Raw genomic sequence first — 18,507 nt, 5'->3', positions numbered from 1 at the left:
ATTGAACTCACAACCCTGGGTTTAGCAGGCCAATGCTCAAACCACTGAGCTATCCCTCCCCCAATCAGCTTCTGTACCAGATGACCGGAGGATCGTTAATGTGACACCATTTAAAAAAAAAAAAAAGGCTATAGAGGTGTTCCTGGCAATTAAAAGGCTGGTAAGCCTGACTTCAGTACCAAGCAAATTGGTTGAAACTATAGTAAAGAACAGAATTATCAGACACATAGATGAACACGATTTGTTGGGGAAGAGTCAACATGTCTTTTGTAAAGGGAAATCATGCCTCAGCAATCTACTAGAATTCTTTGAGGGGGTCAGCAAACATGTGGACAAGGGTGAGCCAGTGGATATAGTGTACTTGGACTTTCAGAAAGCCTTTGACAAGGTCCCTTACCAAAGGCTCTTAAGCAAAGTAAGCTGTCATGTGATAAGAGGGAGCATCTTCTTATGGATCAGTAACTGGTTAAAAGCGAGGAAACAAAGGGTATAGGAATAAATGCTCATTTTCAGAATGGAGAGCCATAAATAGTGGTGTCCCCTAGGGGTCTGTACTGGGACCAGTCCTATTCAACATATTTATAAATGATCTGGAAAAAGGGGGAAACAGTGAAGTGGCAAAATTTGCCGACGATACTCAGTTGCTCAAGATAGTTAAGTCCAAAGCAAACTGAAGAGTTACAGACGGATCTCACTAAACTGGGTGATGGGGCAACTAAATGGCAGATGAAATTCAGAGTTGGTAAATGCAAAGTAATGCAGATTGGAAAACACAATCCCAACAATACATAGAAAATGATGGGGTCTAAATTAGCTGTTACCACTCAAGAAAGAGAGCTTGGCGTCATTGTGCGTAGTGCTCTGAAAACATCCACTCAGTGTGCAGCAGCAGTCAAAAAATCTAACAATGTTAGGAACCATAAGGAAGGGATAGATAAGACAGTAAATATCACAATGCCACTATATAAATCCATGGTATGCCCACACTTTGAATACTGGGTGAATTTCTGGTCACCCCATCTGAAAAAAGTTATTTTGGAATTGGAAAAATTACAGAGAAGAGCAACAAAAATATTGAAGGGTATGGAACAGCTTCCGTATGAGGAGAGATCAGATCCCCTGTCAGGAGACAGTCTAGCCATGGAACTTCTGCATTCAAAACAGCATCACCCTTGAAGCCTCACACTTGCCAGGGGTGCAGAATGTTCTCGCAGATTATCTCAGCAGATAGTTGGTTACAAATCACAAGTTGTCCCTGAAAATGAGATAGTGAGGTCCATCTTCTAGAGATGGGAATTTCCTAACATGGACTTGTTTGTCACCAGAGACAGTAGGAAATGCAGCCTCTCTGTTCTCTGTGCAGCCAGAGTCCAGGCTCTGTGACACATACACTCCGACTACCTTAGGAATTGGAGCTTCTGTATGCTTACCTTCAATCCTGCTGATTTCCAGAGTAATCAGGAAGCCAGAACAAGCCAGGATGATTCTTAAAGCCCCGGCGTGGCCAAGACAGTACTGGTATTTGCACTTGCAGACCCTGATGATACAACCTCCATTCACATTACCAGTTCTCCAGGATGTAATTTTGCACCCCAATCCAGAGAGTCTCTGCCTGATGCTCAGATGACCGTTCCAGAGAGAATTTGTTCATAGGCAGTTCAGCAAGTACAGATTAATAGTAGAAAGCATTCCACCTGTCTAAGTGGAAGAGGTTCTCCATCTGGATATGCTGGCACAAGTTGTCTCCATCCATTATGCAAATTCAGGACCTATTGGAACATCTGCTAGAACTCAGTCAGGCTTGTCAACGAGCCCAATAAAGATCCACCTGGCAGCCATATTGGCTTTTCACTCATCTATTGAGGATTACTCTATTTTCGACCCCCCTGTGATCAGGAGATTCTTGAAAGGCCTAATCAGGGTCTGCTCATTGGTTAAAGCCCCAGTTTCCCTTTGGGACCTTAATATAGTCTTGTCATTGCTCATGGGACCACATTTTGAGCCTCTAGACTCCTGCTCCTTGTTTCATTTGTTGCTAAGCTGCATTCTTGGTGATGATGCATAGACTCCAAGGCTAGAAGGGACCATTGTGATCAACTAGTCTGACCTCTTGTATAGCATAGGCCATAGAATTTCCCCAAACTAATTCCTAGAACATATCTCTTAGAAAAATATCCAATTTGATTTAAAAATTGTCAATGATGGAGAAGCCACCACTACCCTTGGTAAATTGTGCCAATGGTTAATTACCCTCACTGTCAAAAAATTATGCCTTATTTCCAGTCTGAATTTGTCTATCTTCAATTTCCAGGCATTGGATTATGTTAGACCATTCTCTGCTAGATTGAAGAGCCCATTATTAAATATTTTTTGCCTATGTAGATACTTATAGTCTGTAATCAAGTCACCCATTAACTTTCCCTTTGTTAAGTGAAATAGATTGAGGTCCTTGAGTCTGTCACTACAAGGCATGTTTTCTAATCCGTCATTCATTCTTGTGGCTCTTCTCTGACCCCTCTCTAATTTATCCACATTCTTCTTGAACTGTGGACACCAGAACTGGACACAGTATTGCAGCAGCAGCCGCCCAGTGCCAAATACAGAGGTAAAATAACTTCTCTACTCCTACTCGACAGTCCTCTGTTCATGCATCCCAGGATTGCATTAGCTGTTTTGGACACAGTGTCACCTTGGGAGCTGATGCTCAGCTGATTATGCACCACGACCCCCAAATCTTTCAGAGTCGCTGCTTCCCAGGATAGAGTCCCCCATTCTGTAAATAAGGCCTAATTTGTTTTGTTTCTAGATGTATACCTTCCCATCCACCCATATTAAAATGCATATTATTTGTTTGCACTCAGTTTACCAAGCAATCCAGATCGCTCTGAATCAGTGACCTGTCCTCTTCATTATTTACCACTCCCCCAACTTTTGTGTCATCCGCAAACTTTATCAGTGATGATTTTATGTTTTCTTCCAGGTCATTGATAACAATGTTAAATAGTGTAGGCCCAAGAACCAATCCCTGGGGAACCCTCCTAGAAACACATCCGCTTGATGACAATTCCCCTTTACAATTACAATTTGAGACCTATCAGTTAGCCAGTTTTTAATCCATTTAATGTGTGCCATGTTAATTTTATCTAGTTTTTAATCAAAATGTCATGTGGTGCCAAGTCAGAGACCTTATAGAAGTCTATATTACGTCAACATTATTACTTTTATAAACCAAACTTACAATGTCATCAAAAGATGATCTCAAGTTAGTATGACAGGATCTATTTTCCATAAACTCATGCTGATTGGCATTAATTATTACATTACTCTCTTTTAATTCTTTATTAATTGAGTCCCATATCAGCCAGTCAGTTATCTCACTTGGGATCAATGTCTGTCTGACTGGGCCTATAATTACCCAGGTCATTCCATTTACCCTTTTAAAATATTGGCAAAACATTAGCTTTCTTCCAGTCTTCTGGAACTTCCCCAGTGTTCCAAAATTTATTGAAAATCAATATTAACGGTCCAGTGAACTCCTCGGCAGCTCTTTTAAGGCTCTTGGATGCAACTTACCTGGATCTGCTGATTTAAAAATGTCTAACTTTAATAGCTGCTGTTTAACATCCTCCCAAGATAAAGGGTATTTCATATATGATTACATCATTGATAACATTTGCTAGGAGAGTTAGAGAGCTGCAGGCTCTTTTGATGGGTCCCCCATGTACAGTTTTCTATAAGGACAAAGTTTCCTTGCAACCGTGTCCAAAATTTCTGTCCACAGTGGTATCAGAATTCAATCTGAATCAGAATTACACCAACCAATCTTCTTTCCCAAGCCACACATCCATAAGGATGATGGGAGGCTTCATACTTGGGATGTCTGCAGGGCCCTATCATTTTACATTGGCAGGACTAAACTTTTTAGATCCTCTCCCATATGCTGAGAAGATGAAGAGGCGAGCAGATACTGCCCGGAGGATATCTAACTGGATTTCTTTATGCATACGGATTTGTTACAGCTTTACAAAGGTCATTCCAGAAAGAGGTACTGCTTATTCTACATGAGCCCAAGCCATCTCAGTGGCCTTCCTCAGTAATATCCCTATTATGGCCATTTGAAGAATGGCAACGTGGTCCTCTGGTCACAGGATCACATAGAACTATGCAATTCTGGAAGCATCCAGAGCAGATGCCAATTTTGGAAAGTCTGTTCTTCAATCCATGTTTAAGTAACTTCCACGTTTCCATTACCATTGGACTACTGTTTGGGAACCACCTGAAGTAAAATACAGATGTGCACAAGCAATCGAAGAAGAAACAGTTACTTACTTGCACAGTAACTTGTTCTTTGAGATGTGTTGTACACATATGTATGCCATGATCCACGCTCCATCCCCACTATTTGGAGTCTGTCAGCTGGATTCTCGTATGAAGGAACTGAGAGGGGGCCAGGGCGACTCTGCTCTTCATGCCCACTGTTGGAGGCATGAGAACATGCTGTGTGCATATGCCATCAGAATGGGTGCTGATCAGATATCTCTGGCTGTAGCGGAGTGGTCACTCCGCTCCTGTCCTGAGGGGTTAAAGCTGCCCGGGAGAGGGCTGGGGCGGGGGAAAAGCAGGGCTGATGGGGAAAGCAGCCACAGCTGTGGCCAGTGCAATCGGGGCCCAGCTGGCCCTTATAAGAGGGCAGTGGGCCAGAAGCACAGACAGTCTCTCTCTGCCTTCAGAGAGAGAGAGAGGGGGGCCTGGCTGCTGGGACGCTCAGGGTGCCTAGAGTGAGGCAGGGCTGGGGAAAGGCCAGAGGGGCTGGGGAGCTCCAGGCTGGCAACTCCCCAGGCTGCAGGGCTGCGTCCAAGGCCCCAGAGAGGCACTGGGTTCCGGAGAGAGGCAGCAGGTCCAGACCTAACCTTGCCTATGATGAGTGGCTTTTACACTGCAGTCTGCCCCAGGGAGCGGGGGCTTGATGATGACTGGAAGTAGCCCAGACTGAGGCAAGGTGGGAATTAAAGGGTTGGGGGTTCCCCAGAGAGGGGAGACCCAGATGCAGAGTGTGGGGGTATTGCCAGGGGGCAGCACCCCAGATAAAAGGGCACTGGGGTCCGGGAGGGACATGGGGCCGGCGGCAAGTGGGACACTGGCCTGCAGAGGGCGCTCCGGAGGCTGGAGAGCTAATTCCCTGAGACGACCAGCAGGAGGCGCCACAGGGGTGAGTCCCGCATCACTACACTGGCTCAAGTGCACTGGGTGATACAGTGGAAGATATATGTGCACAACATATCACACAGAATCACACTTACTGTACAAGTAAATAAAGTAACCATTTCTGCACTCACGTGCTCCTGTTCCCAGATCCCTTTCTGCAGAGCGGGGAAGCATGGGAATTCCCCACAATCCCCCTCCCTAGCTGGACGGAGCTGATCTTCCCCCCCCCCCCCCCGCCCCCATGTGCTTTTGTTGTGTTTCAGGGTAGCTGCTGAGAATGATTTCCTTCACACCATGATAAAGAAAGCAGTGGAGGGGAAGGAAATCAACCACAAAGGACAAGGTAAGGGCCTTACTACACCTCCTCCTACAGCTGGGTGGCCTATCTATCTTGGGGTTTTATCCTGCTGCCCATCACCATACTATCTGAACACCTTCCACTTAAATCAGTTGTGACAGCGAAGTGCCTAGTGCAATGAATGGAGTCTCTGGCACTTCTCCTTTTACAGAGTTAATTTTTTTTTTAAGAGCTCTTTGAGAAAGCTGTTCAGTGGTGTAAGAATAGCAAGACTGCTCATGGGCCCACAAGGTTAAGGGGGACTAACCAGATATAGCAATGCTCTGGCATTTCACCTGGCACATAGGGTTGCAATGCCACTCACTCAAATTTGATCCCACTACCGCTCCATCGGACAGAGGTGCAGCTGGGCCAAATGACGGAGGGGTGGTTGGGCTAAATTTGAGTGAATGGTGTTGCATCTTGGTGCACAAGGTCACAGCACCACTCACGTTTGCCTCAACCACACCTTTGTCATGATGGAGGAGAGGCTGGGCCAAACCTGAGTGGTGCTGAGACCCCATGTGCCCAGTTGCAATGCCACTCGTCATTCAAATTCAGCCTGTGTTGTGTGAGTGCAGTGCAGGTGATGAAGCAAGGGGAGTCACTGAGCACCTTGGATTGGGAGGAGACATCCTAGCCCAGGATGGGAGTGGGGCGCCAGGGACAGGGTGGGGGAGGAGAGGGGCCAGCAAAAAGTTCATGGAGGAAGTGGGTAAAGGATTGGAGGTGGGGTAAGTGGGGTAGGTTGGGGGCTGTGATGATGTGGGTAAGCAAAATTGTAGATTTCGGAATTGGGAGAGGAGCCCTACCCTATTCCTGCATCCTGGCCCTCTGGGGCTTTGTTACACCACTGAAGCTTGTCTACTGTACATGACTTTCAGAATTCATACACAAAGGCTTTGCAACATTTCCTAAATGGTCAGACTAATGATGCATCTGATCTCCTCTGGAAGATTGTTCCATAGCTGGATCCCTTTGGTGGATAGCCATATTCTGCACAAGATAGAACCTGTGTATCATTGTCACATTCAGCTTCAGATTACAGTAAACCAGCCTGGCGGTGACAAATGCATGAATCACTGTTGCAAAGTCCTTGTCTGGGAGGAAGGGACAAAGTTTCCTAACGAGCTGGAGGAAGAGAAGGCATTTTTGGAAATTGGTGCTACCTGGTCATCCAAGTTTCGAGGTCCTGTTTGGCTCTTCGCTAAACTTCACACCACTATGATAAATGGGAGCTACACGCCTTCGATGGAGACAACATCTCTGAGGCCTGGCTCCTGTAAATGTTTAACACTGTGGAAGCCACTTTCTAACATGGGGCCCCGAATAGCATGTCCTAGGACTGTGAAATGGACCTGTCTGTGCAGAGACGGGGATAGACGTCTACACTGGGGTGTGGGCTGAGCATCTGGTTGAGCTACCCACTGGACTCTATTTGATCAAAGTAAATTCCCATCCCTTTTCTCTCCATCCTTTCCAGGGTTCTGGGTGTCTCTGAAAATGCTGTGGGGAGACCTGAGTCAGGTGCGGAAAGATCATCCTCACTTGGTGGACCGCAGCACAGTTGTGGTCCGCAAGTTAGGCTTCCCAGAGATTATCATGCCAGGTGAGTGAAGAAGGCACCTCAGGCTACAGTTAGTAAGTTTATCCTGATCCATCCTCAGCTACTGTCTCCCAAAGTCCTTGTGGCATCGGTAGGGTAAAACTGGTTTCCCCCCAGGACGTAGTTACTTTTTAGCATAACAGTTGTGTGGTTGTACAGACAGATCCCCCAAATCATTGCAATCTGTCACTGCAGTGTCTGGGTGCTATCAGGGATAGTGTGTGTTTGAGAGAGAGTGAATGGGGGATGCCTTATTCCCCTTTCTACTCAGATGGAGGCTGGGCTCCTCCAAAGCATCCCAACACCTGCTAGACTGAACAGGCAACTGAAGTGGGATCTGCCAAATGGAAGAGAAGCCAGACCAGATCATGACTGGCAGTTACTGCAGTGGAACCAGAATTACTCTTCATGGGCCTGCTGCTGCTAATCCTTTAACATGTGAAAGGCCTTCGTGTTGGACACCCCAGAAGCACTGGGTATCTGGCACCTCAGCTGCACAGTGCAGAGATTATTCTGATTCCTGCAGTTGAAGAATGGCCAAGCAGGTGGAGAGGGGAAATCAGACTGCCTGCCCTTATAGAAAGACCTACACTAGGAATTTGAGTGGGGCTGGCCTGCCAGCCACTCCTCTATTAAAAGACACTTCACCCATTAGCCAAGTAAGGGGTAGGTGTAAGGGAGGAAATGAAGGGACCATATCAAAACACTAGTAAATGTGTAGTAGTGACCAGTTTTCACTGGTCTCAGTGACTAGGAGTGGGCTGGATGGGACTTAGTGGGGCTTCTTGGCTCTAAATTTCAGGAATCTATGAAAATGTAGGTGTATGTTGAAGGGTGTGTGTGTGTGTGGGAGGGGAGGTTGTTTTCATTTTAACCAAAGCATTGGCCCATCCCTGAATAATCCTATGTGCTTTGGGGTGGGAGAGCATTGAGGGCTCCTGGGGCCACTGGTAGCACTTCAGGCCTGACCTCACTGTGTGTGGCTCTCTCCAGGGGACATCAGGAACGACATTTACCTCACAATAGTGCAAGGCGAGTTTGACAAGGGGAACAAGAAGACGCAGAAGAACGTGGAGGTGACAGTGTGTGTCTGTGATGAGACTGGAAACATGATGCAGGTGAGTGTGCCCCGTGCTGGCCTACTGGCTGTAGTGTAGTGGGAGCATGTGGCAGTGGGTGCAGGGAAAGGGGAAATCCCAAATCTTGTGGGATTCAGTCTGACTGTGTCAGCGCTACTTGACTCCTCACTCCTTTGGAGATGACTGAGGAGGAACCAGGCATCCTTGGGTTAACTCCATGGACTTCAGAGGTGCTCTGTAGAACTAAGCCAATGGGAAAGTGCTGGATCTGGATCTGAACTGCACAGGCCAGGCACACGGACCTGTCTGGGACCTGTCTGGAAGCAGCTTTGCAGTAGTGCTCAGAGGCAATTACCACCTAGGAAGTCTTGGCCATTTCCTTCACTGCAGCTGGTTGGAGTGTTCTTGGCAGATCACTCCTTCTGAGGGGACTGAGGCTCTGGAAATGGACCTTCAAAATGAGCTTTGCCTCTAAATCTGAATCCTTCCTGCATTGTCAAGCATTGCTTAGAACAAGTACCAGGCTCTGCCATCACTGTCTATCTTGGGCTACTCTTTGCATATTCCCTGCGTTAAGTCCCATGCGTTTTCCCTCTCTAAGTACTGTTTGACAGAGGGATTCGTTTGGTTGGTCCCCTTTATATGTTCCTTCAGTGGCCCAATAACATACCTTCCATGGCAGATGCTTTGGTTTCATTCTTAACACATCTCAGATATTTCCAGTTTCATTTCTGAATAACTTTGGCGATAAGGGTTGCTGAACTTTCTGAAAAATCTCAGCATTTGTTTATAAATTCAATCCATCTAATACCTAGTATTTACCGGAGGCATTTGCTTTTGGAGGCATTTAGACATCTGTCTATACCTTTAGTGGGTTTCCAGGTTTCACATCCATATGTTAAAGTGGACATAATATTTGAGTTGAAGATTTGTAGTTTGGTCTTTATATTGTAGATTTTTGATGACTAAATCTTGTTTTAAGCTGGTGAATGCAGCTGCTGCCTTGCTAATTCACCTCTAAAACCAGAACCAAAAAGGCTGTGAGAAGGGAAAGAGGAGAATCACCTTCTTGTAGGGCTTGTCAGAACCATCCAAGGCCCTCCAGCCTGTCCTTAGATGCTCCTTCGATGTGCATGGTCCTATCCCAACAGCTTGTATGTTAGAGACTCCAAATGCCAGAGCAGAGGAAGAGGCTTTGGGTGCTGCAGAAGTGAAATGTGGCTTGGGAGCTCCAGGAAAGGCTCATTAAGGAGAAGAGCACAGGGAAGTGCACGGGTAAGGGAAGGAGATTGTGCTCTTGCTCAGGCCAAGCCCTGGAGTTGCTCCTGACAGTACATTGACTCTTGCCCTTACTCATTCTCCAGGCATTTGCTTTTATTTCTAATTAAACTCTCAGCTGATACATTGGATGTAGGCTTGTTAATACAGAGATGCAATCTCTTCTCCCACCCCAGTCTCTTTCTCTATCTGTGATAATGATTTTCCCATGTTACAACAAGACTTGAGTCTTGAAAGCTCTCTGGAGCGTCGTAAACCCCTTGCTGCCTTCCTTGGAAGACTGGAGCCAGCTCTGCAGTTAGAGAGGGCATTCCAGCCTAGCAGGGCAGCTTCACTGCAGCCCCATTCAGTCTCAGCTGTGGGACTCTGTCATGGTGTGCATCACTCACCGTTGGACTGGTGCCACCTCCTTGTCATTCTGGGGATTAGCTTGAGGCAGACTTCCCCATTTGCAGTCCGCACCCCATCCCTCCTTTCCTGCAGTCTGCCTGCAGCCTCTCTTGCAAGTGTCAGGAACTGCAGCGTCCTCTTTGGGGCTCGGCCCTCTGGCTGTGTCACTATCCATGTTCCCCCTTCTGGGGAGGTTTAGCTCCTCAGTAGTCCTGCCACTTCCCCAGTGGCGAATGGGGGGGGGGGGACACCCAGGCCCACCCACTACTCCAGATCCCAGCCTAGGGACCCTCTGAACTGCAGTCACTTACTGCATTCCTTTGCCTCTACTATCACTGCATTTCCCTGGGCCGCTTCTCCGGGGCCACAGCACCCTCCTCAGTCTCAGCAGCCTGGCTGGAGCTCCTTCTCTTCTCCCTGGGTTCCTGCCTACACTGCTCTGTTCAAGGTTCTACAGGGTTGCAGCACACTCGAGGTACAGTCTTCCCTCCTCAAGGTCCAGGGAGCCACTGACCCTTCTCTGCCCTGCGGCGCTTCTTATATGGGTCTGCTGGGCCCTGATTGGCTGCTCCTCACAGTCCCTCTCCTTTTGGCTGCTTTCTGCGCAGCCTCCGTAGGGCTCTGCTAACCCCTTACTAGTCAGTGTGGGATGGACGCCCCATCCCAGGCTCTCACTGGGAAGTGCGGCCCAGGGACAGGCAATGGTAATTCAGTGCAGAGTGGCACAGCTATAACAGGGACTACGCATGCCAGGCTGACAGAACAGTGAGGGCAATGGGGCTGCCTGTTTGTGCACGATGGCACAGCCAGTGGGTGGGAAGGAGACCATGCTGTGGGTGGGCAGTTGGAAGCCACCAGATGGGATGGTAAAGGCTAGAATGGGCTGGCACAGTCATGGAGCTCAGCATGCTATGACAGGTTGGTGCAGACAGGGGAATGGGGTACTGTAGGCTGGGGCGGGTTGGCATATTGGTCAGCACACAGTATTTTTGTTCTTAATTGTTGATTTCCATGTCTGTGGCAGAAATGCTGCAGCTCTGAATTGCTTGAATGCAGGACAACTATTTGCCTAGTAATCATAAAAGCTCAGCACTAACTGACTCTCCCCTGGCTGTCCACTTCCCAGAATGTGATTTTCCCGGGTGCTGGTGACAAGCCTTCAAGTGAATATCGTTCTGTGGTCTATTACCAGCAGCGGCAACAGCGGTGGATGGAGACAATGAAGGTCTGTTTGAACTTCCCCTTGCTTTGGAGGTGGTTGGGGAGGGGATCAGCTGTGATTGGGATTTTGGACATGAAACCTGCAACCTGAGCTCGCTGGGTCCCAGGTGTGAGGTCTGCTTTGTTCAGACTCTGCCTGTCTCCTCCTGACTCTCAGAGGCTAGGCTGAACTGTGAAGAACATCAGACTGTTAAGAATTACAGTTCTCTTATTTCTCTTATTCAAGGAGAATGAACAGCCTTAGGGAGTCTCCTCTGCCCAGAGAAATCCCTCCCTAATGAGCAAAGTTCATAGCCCTCCCATGCAAACAGAGGAGGGAAGAGGTCAGCTCTGAGACTGAATATTGCTTAATGATCCACTGTATGGAGAACAGGGGTGATCATACAGCTCAGTCCATAGAGGGAGCTGTGACACAAGAGCAAATCCACATGCATAGAGACAAACATCCGTTGTGTCCATGGTTACTGGGAGCTCCTTTCCTCAAGGCCCTGAGTCTTGAGAGCGAGGGGAGTAACAGAAGCTGCATAGATCAGCTCTGCACTCCATAGGCAATCCCACAGCACTGATTGAACTCCCTATGTCTTGCCTCAGCCTGCTGTCCTCAGTGAAACCTGGCTTGCATTCTTTAGGGATTCAGCCCCAGTCATGAATGGGGGTATGGCCGCATATCGTTATAGGTGGATATGCACACAGGCATACAGATATACACAAAGATGCCAGGGTACCTCCATATGCACATGTGGATGTGCCTGCACAGACACATCCCGGTATGGACAAAGGCGCACAGTCACATGTTCAGATCTCTACACTTTACTAGTTAAAAGCAGAATGGGGTTCTGGATTGAGCATCTTAATCCATGGTTGACCTTTGGCTCTATCAAAGCTTAGGTCCTCTGATGCACCCATGACTGGGCCTATTCCCTCCTGTGCTAATGCTGGCTCTTCTCTCCTAGATTGCCGTTCCCATTGAGGATGTCCACAGGACCCATCTGAGATTCACCTTCAGGCATCGCTCTTCCAGTGACTGTAAGCTTTCCTTCTGCTTCTGATCTTGTTCTGTTCGTGGTCCAGGCAAGGGCTAGGGCCTGTCCTCTAGAATCAATCTGCAGGACTGAAAAAATCATGTGGTGGCACAGGGTGGGCAGTAGCACGTGGTTTTGGCTAGGACAGCTTTACAAGGCTTCCCAGCTGCAGGGAGGAAGCACTGCAATTTATGCAGCCCAAAACTGCTTCTGTGCAGCCTGACCTGTCCCTCCTTCACAGTGATTCTCGTCTTCAGGGTTCTTTGACTAGATGCAGCTGCATATTCCACGTAGGTGTGTGCACACACAGTGCACTGGAGCTGGAGAATTTTGCCTAGCAGTACTCATGGGGTAGGGGCAGCATTCATGCCTTGTGGCTGTTGCCCCTCCCCTGGCTATATGGGCGGCAGTGCTCCGACTCCCCTCCGTTCCTTCTCACTGCTCATGGCTGGAGTCGGAGCCCTGTGTGGTTTTCACCTCACAGTTCCTTCTCGGTTACTGAGAGTTTTCTCTGTATATAGTTTAGTTCTTCATAGTTGTATAGCTAGTTAGTACCCGTGTTAGTGTTAGTAAGTTAGTATAGGTTTCAGAGTAGCAGCCGTGTTAGTCTGTATCTGCAAAAAGAACAGGAGTACTTGTGGCACCTTAGAGACTAACAAAATTTATTTGAACATAAGCTTTTATGGGCTAAAACCCACTTCATCGGATGCATTTTGCACACTGTATTTTCCACTGCATGCATCCGATGAAGTGGGTTTTAGCCCACGAAAGCTTATGTTCAAATAAATTTTGTTAGTCTCTAAGGTACCACAAGTACTCCTGTTCTTTTTAAGTTAGTATAGTTAGTTGTTGTCTTGGATAATGCCCTCACCAGGGTTCAAACACTGTCCATTGTGTGTGTGTGTGTGGGGGGGGGGGGGGGGGTAGGGGTGGCGATACCCATTAGTGATCCCCACACAAGTGTTTGCTGTGTTTGGGTGAGGGTTTGATTTGTAAATCGTTCTAAAAGGACTCAGGTGGCTAGAGACCTTTGCCTGAAGCAGCACCTCCTCAAGCAGGCCACGAGGACTGTTTCAGCCCCGAGGCTTGAATCGGATCAGCAGTCACCCTCAGGCTCAGTGAGGGACGCCACTCCACGTTCCAGGGCTAATGTCTCTCCCAAGAGACAGGGGAGCCATTCGCCTCCTCAAGTGCACTGAAGAAAAGATCTCATAAGACCAATCGGTACCACTCCTGGTCTCGTGGAGACTCTTCCTCTTCCTCTAAGAAGAGTATGGACTGGCCTCATGCTACTGCCAGCATGTGGGATGGAGCAGGTCCCTCAAATCGCTGCCTGGTACTGCCTAGAGATGTGCAGGCACCCATACTGTTGACTCTGGTTCCAGCCCTGGGATGTCTGAGTCTGGTACTGACGACAATGATGCCAGCATCGGCTCTCTCTATGCCAGTGGCCTGCCGGGGTGGCAGCAGATCTACTCTGTCTATTGGTTCTGGACTCCTCGGCACTGACATTGTCTTGGTGGAAGATCCTGTCTTTGATGCCGGCACCGTCCGCTGCGTCAGCGCTGCTGCTGACTTCAGTACTGGCACCGCTCCTGGCACGGGATGCAACGGTGATGTATTTGGCTCTGGTTGTGCCAGTACCTCTTTCCTGATGGGTAGCAAATGAGTTGGTATGGCGGGGCAACGACTCACCGGCGCGGCGCCTCCTGCTGGTCGTCTCGGGAATTAGCTGTTTCCAGCCCGGAGCGCCCTCAGCAGGCATTGATGTCCAAGTACAATTTTATTAATTGGACAGCTATGTCTAAATTTGTAGAACAGTTACTTGAAGTCTCCAGGAAGGAATTTAGAGTGCTGATAGCTGAGTGCTGTTTGGTGGCCAAGACATCCTTCCACTCAGCTTTGGACACGGCAGATACATCGGCCAGAGTTATAGTTTCAGTAGTAACCATGAAAAGGGTGTCTTGGCTGCAAAATTCGGGCATTGCTCCCAATGTGCTGCAGACTCTTGAGGACCTGCCCTTCGGTGGCTTTTTCAGATAAGACTGCTGAAACCTTGCACTTGTTTAAAGACTTGAGAGCTCTCTGGGAGTATATACTCCAGAGGTGCGGAGACACCATTTTGACAGTCAGCAGCAGCATCAACAGTACTGCCCACAATGGTCCTTTGGGCAGTCCTTCCCTTCCCTGAGGCAGCGAGACTACCTGAGAAAGGCAGAGGCCTTTGGGTTCTGGGTTCAGCCAGTCGACTTGTCCTCCCCTGGCATTTACCCAGAAGCTGGAAATGGGCAACAGAGGATGGATCACTTGATGATTACGTGCTCTGTTCATTCCCTCTCAAGCACCTGCCATTGGCCAGTGTCGGAAGACAGGATACTGGGCTAGATGGACCTTGGTCTGACCCAGTATGGCTGTTCTTATGTTATTATCAAGTGCTCGTTTTGACTTATACATCCAAGGCAGCAATGCAGTTGTGACTGCTATATCCCCGTCTCCCCCCCCTTCAGCTTGTTTTCACGCTATTTGGGGCTCAGTTACCACCTACAGCTGGGTCCTGAGCACTGTCAGATTGGGTTATGCCTCCTCACCCATTACCCTGTCTCTCTTCAGGGACCCTTCTCACAAGACACTGCTCCTTGAGCAGGTTCAGTCTCTACTAGCATTAGGAGCTGTGGAGGAGGTCCCTCAGCAGCATCAGGCTGTGGCTGCAGGTTTGTATAATTTTTGGTGGTACCCAGAATGGGTCCAAGTCTCGCCCCCACCACACCTGCCTAAGGCTCTGGGAGGAAGTTTGGGTGTGGGAGGGGGGATTTGGGGTGCAGCCTCTGGGAAGGAGTTTGGGTGCTGGGTGCGGGCTCTGGACTGGGGCAGAGGGTTGGGGTGCAGGAGAGGGTGAGGGGTGCAGTGCTTATGTTGGGCGGCTCCCGAAAGCGACCCGCACACCCTCTTGCAGCGGCTCCTAGGCGGGGGGGCTGGGAGGTCTCAGCGTGCTGCTGCCCACAGGCACCGCCCCCGCAACTCCCATTGGCCGCGGTTCCCGGCCAATGGGAGCTGCGGAGTCAGCACTCGAGGCGGGGGCAGCATACGGAGACACTCCCCCTGGGGCCGTAGGGCCGTTCCGGCTGCTTCCAGGAGTGGCGCGGAGCCACATTAGCCTCGCTGCGCTGTCGGTGGTGGCGGTGGTAGCTGGGAGCCCCCAGGCCCTTTTAAATTGCCCGGGGGTGTCAGGCGGGGCCGGGGGAGAGACTCAACCCCAAACATTGGTGGAGCCGGGCCCCCAGGCCCTGAATGTTCCTGGAGCACGGACACCACGAGCCCATATAACTCGCCGCCCCTGGCACCAGGGCCAAGGGTTTTATTTCTGTATTTTCTGGTTCCCAAATCCAAAGGAGGGGTGAGACCTAGTCTCAATCTCCGCAACCTCAACAAATATATCAGATACACGATATTCCGGGTGATCACCCTATCAACAGTCCTCCCACATTAAATCAGAATGACTGGTTTGCTGCTCTGGACCTTCAGGACACTTCCTTTCAGGGGATGATTCTCCTGAGCCACAGACGGTTTCTCCAGTTCATAGTGGCACACTGACATTATCAGTATACAGTAATCCCCTTTGGCCTTCTCTCTGCATGGTTATAGTGACAGCCTACCTCGGGAAGGGGGAAATTCATATCTTCCTGTACCTGGGCAATTGGTTACTGAAGGGCAAGTCAAGGGAAGAAGTTCAGTCTCGTGTACATGCACACTACGTTTACTCAATTACCTGGGTCTCATTCTCAACAGAGAAGTCAATGTTGCTCCCCACTTCAAGAATTTAGTTCTTTGGGGCTTAATAGATTCTACAAGTTCGAGAGCTCTTCTGCCAACAGACAGTTTTGAGGCAATTCTTCATCTGTGTCTACAGTTTGAGTGTACCTAAGGCTGTTGGATCACATGGCTGCTTGCGCACAGGTGGTACAGTTTGCGTCTTCGCCCTCTCCAGATGTGGCTGACGACAGTTTATTGTCCAACCCATCACCCTTTGGACTGATTGGTCTGGCTCCCCCATTGATCCTGGACTCCTTATGGTGGTGGACAGTTAAGGGTAATGCCAAGGAGATCCCTTTGCTTGGTCCCCATTGACCATTGTCACCGATGTCTCCTGGGGAGGCTGGGGTTGCTGAGAGTTCAGGATCTGTGGTCCAAGCAGGAAGCTCTGTTTTTTTCATATCAACATTCTGGAGCTTCAGGCCAATTACAATGTATGCCACGCCTTTCAAGATTGTATCAGGGGCCTAGCAGTTCATTCTTATGGACAATACCACCATGATGTATTATGTGAACAGACAAAGAGGAGCACACTCAAGAGTGCTGTGTCAGGAAGCAATCAGGCTTCGGCAGTTTTGCATCGGCGAGAATGTTACTCTGGTAGTCGATCATTTACCTGGGGCCCAGAATCAACTTGTGGATCCCCTCAGTAGGAATTTGTCCCTCAGTCACAAGTGGTCTCTGAAGTCCAGTGTCCTGCGGTCCATCTTTGCAATGTGGGGCATTCCTACGATCAATCTGTTTTGCTCTCAAGGGGGCCTCACCAACACCTTTCACGTAGCTTGGGAATCAGCACGCCTGTATGGTTTCCTTCTGATTCCAATTATCCCACAGGTAATCTTCAAACTCAAATTAGACCATGTCATGGTCATCCTCATTGCTCCAGCATGGCCGAGGCGATGCTGCTTCTCTGACCTTCTGGGGTTTTCAATTCAGCCTTCCATATCTTTCTCTTCATCCTTACCTCCATACTCACAATCACAGTCAGCATCCAGCACTTAGCTCTCTACATGTCACCGCATGGCTGCTCCATGGTTAAATGAGGAGGAGGAACAATGTTTGGAGGCTGTTGGACAGGTTTTATTCAATAGTAGGAAACCCTCCACCAGACTAGCCTATTTGGCTAAATGGAAACATTTTTTGGTGTGGTGATTGGCTCGTGGGGTTCAACTGATGTTAACTGGGATTCAGGACATCATGGAATACTTGTCGCATCTACAGGTCTTGCATTCAGTTAATTGAAGGTCCACCTGGCTGTAATGTCAGTGTTCATCCACTCACCTATAGGAGATCAGTATTTTCAAACACCATGGTGGCAAGGTTCTTGAAAGGAGTCCTTCCTCCCCACCCACCAGTGAGAGAACCAGTTCCTTTGTGGGACCTCAGTAGTGTCTTGGGGCGCATGGATCAGCATTCACATCACACTTCCCATCAGTACCTGTCTCGAGCTGGGGAAGCTAACGATCCAACCAGTGGACCAAATTTGGTGGTGAATCCTGGTCAGATGCCACCTGAGGCACATTGCACATATGCTCAGAAGAATATTGCGTTAGTGGCTCTGATGGGACCTCCACGAGCTGAAGGGAACAGTCTCTTTGCAAATGATCTCCAGGTGGATAACTTCCTGCATCAAGACTGCATACAAAATAGTGTGAGCTACACCCCCTCAAAGGACGCAAGCTCACTCTATGAGGGCACAGGCTGCGTTGATGGTATTTTTAAGTGACATTTAAGTATTGGACATTTGCAGGATCACCACTTGGTTGTCCGTGTATACGCTTACCAACGGTTATGCCATTACTGTGGCATCCAGAGCAGTTGTGAACTTTGATAGAGCAGTCCTTGTTTAAGTGGACTCTGGGCCCTACCTCTTGCGGGTACTGCATGTGAGTCACCTAAGTGGAATACATGGCTGCATCTACTCAAAGGAATAAACGGTTACTTATGGTAACTGTGGTTCCTCAAGATGTGATGCAGACGTGTATTCCACAACCCATTTTCCATCCCTTCTGCATCAGAGTCTGAACTCTTGATGTTCAGTGTGAAGGAACTGATGGGGGTTGAGGTGGCACCGTCTCATATAGCCAAGGGAGGGGCTACGGCCATAATCATAGAATATCAGGGTTGGAAGGGACCTCAGGAGGTCATCTAGTCCAACCCCCTGCTCAAAGCAGGACCAATTCCCAACTAAATCATCCCAGCCAGGGCTTTGTCAAGCCTGACCTTAAAAACCTCTAAGGAAGGAGATTCCACCACCTCCCTAGGTAACCCATTCCAGTGCTTCACCATCCTCCTAGTGAAAAAGTTTTTCCTAATATCCAACCTAAACCTCCCCAACTGCAACTTGAGACCATTACTCCTTGTTCTTTCATCAGATATCACTGAGAACAGTCTAGATCCATCCTCTTTGGAACCCCCTTTCAGGTAGTTGAAAGCAGCTATCAAATCCCCCCTCATTCTTCTCTTCTGCAGACTAAACAATCCCAGTTCCCTCAGCTTCTCCTCATAAGTCATGTGCTCCAGCCCCCTAATAATTTTTGTTGCCCTCCGCTGGACTCT

At 48.7% G+C, this 18,507-nt stretch overlaps 1 protein-coding gene across 1 annotated transcript in view; it reads left to right on the top strand.

Annotated features, from left to right (window-relative positions):
- Window positions 1–18,507, top strand: part of LOC135879496 (dedicator of cytokinesis protein 2-like) — a 334,214-nt gene that overhangs the window by 48,363 nt on the left and 267,344 nt on the right. Inside the window, exons 12-16 of the mRNA XM_065405506.1 lie at window positions 5,469–5,548; window positions 7,026–7,151; window positions 8,142–8,266; window positions 11,022–11,120; window positions 12,070–12,142. Coding sequence (XP_065261578.1) covers window positions 5,469–5,548; window positions 7,026–7,151; window positions 8,142–8,266; window positions 11,022–11,120; window positions 12,070–12,142 — 503 coding nt within the window. The remainder of the gene's footprint in view (window positions 1–5,468; window positions 5,549–7,025; window positions 7,152–8,141; window positions 8,267–11,021; window positions 11,121–12,069; window positions 12,143–18,507) is intronic.

Source organism: Emys orbicularis, chromosome 5, assembly GCF_028017835.1.
Source record: "Emys orbicularis isolate rEmyOrb1 chromosome 5, rEmyOrb1.hap1, whole genome shotgun sequence".
Lineage (NCBI taxonomy): Eukaryota > Metazoa > Chordata > Testudines > Emydidae > Emys > Emys orbicularis.
Note: the sequence above shows the minus strand (reverse complement) of the source record. Positions and strands in the feature narration are given on the sequence as shown.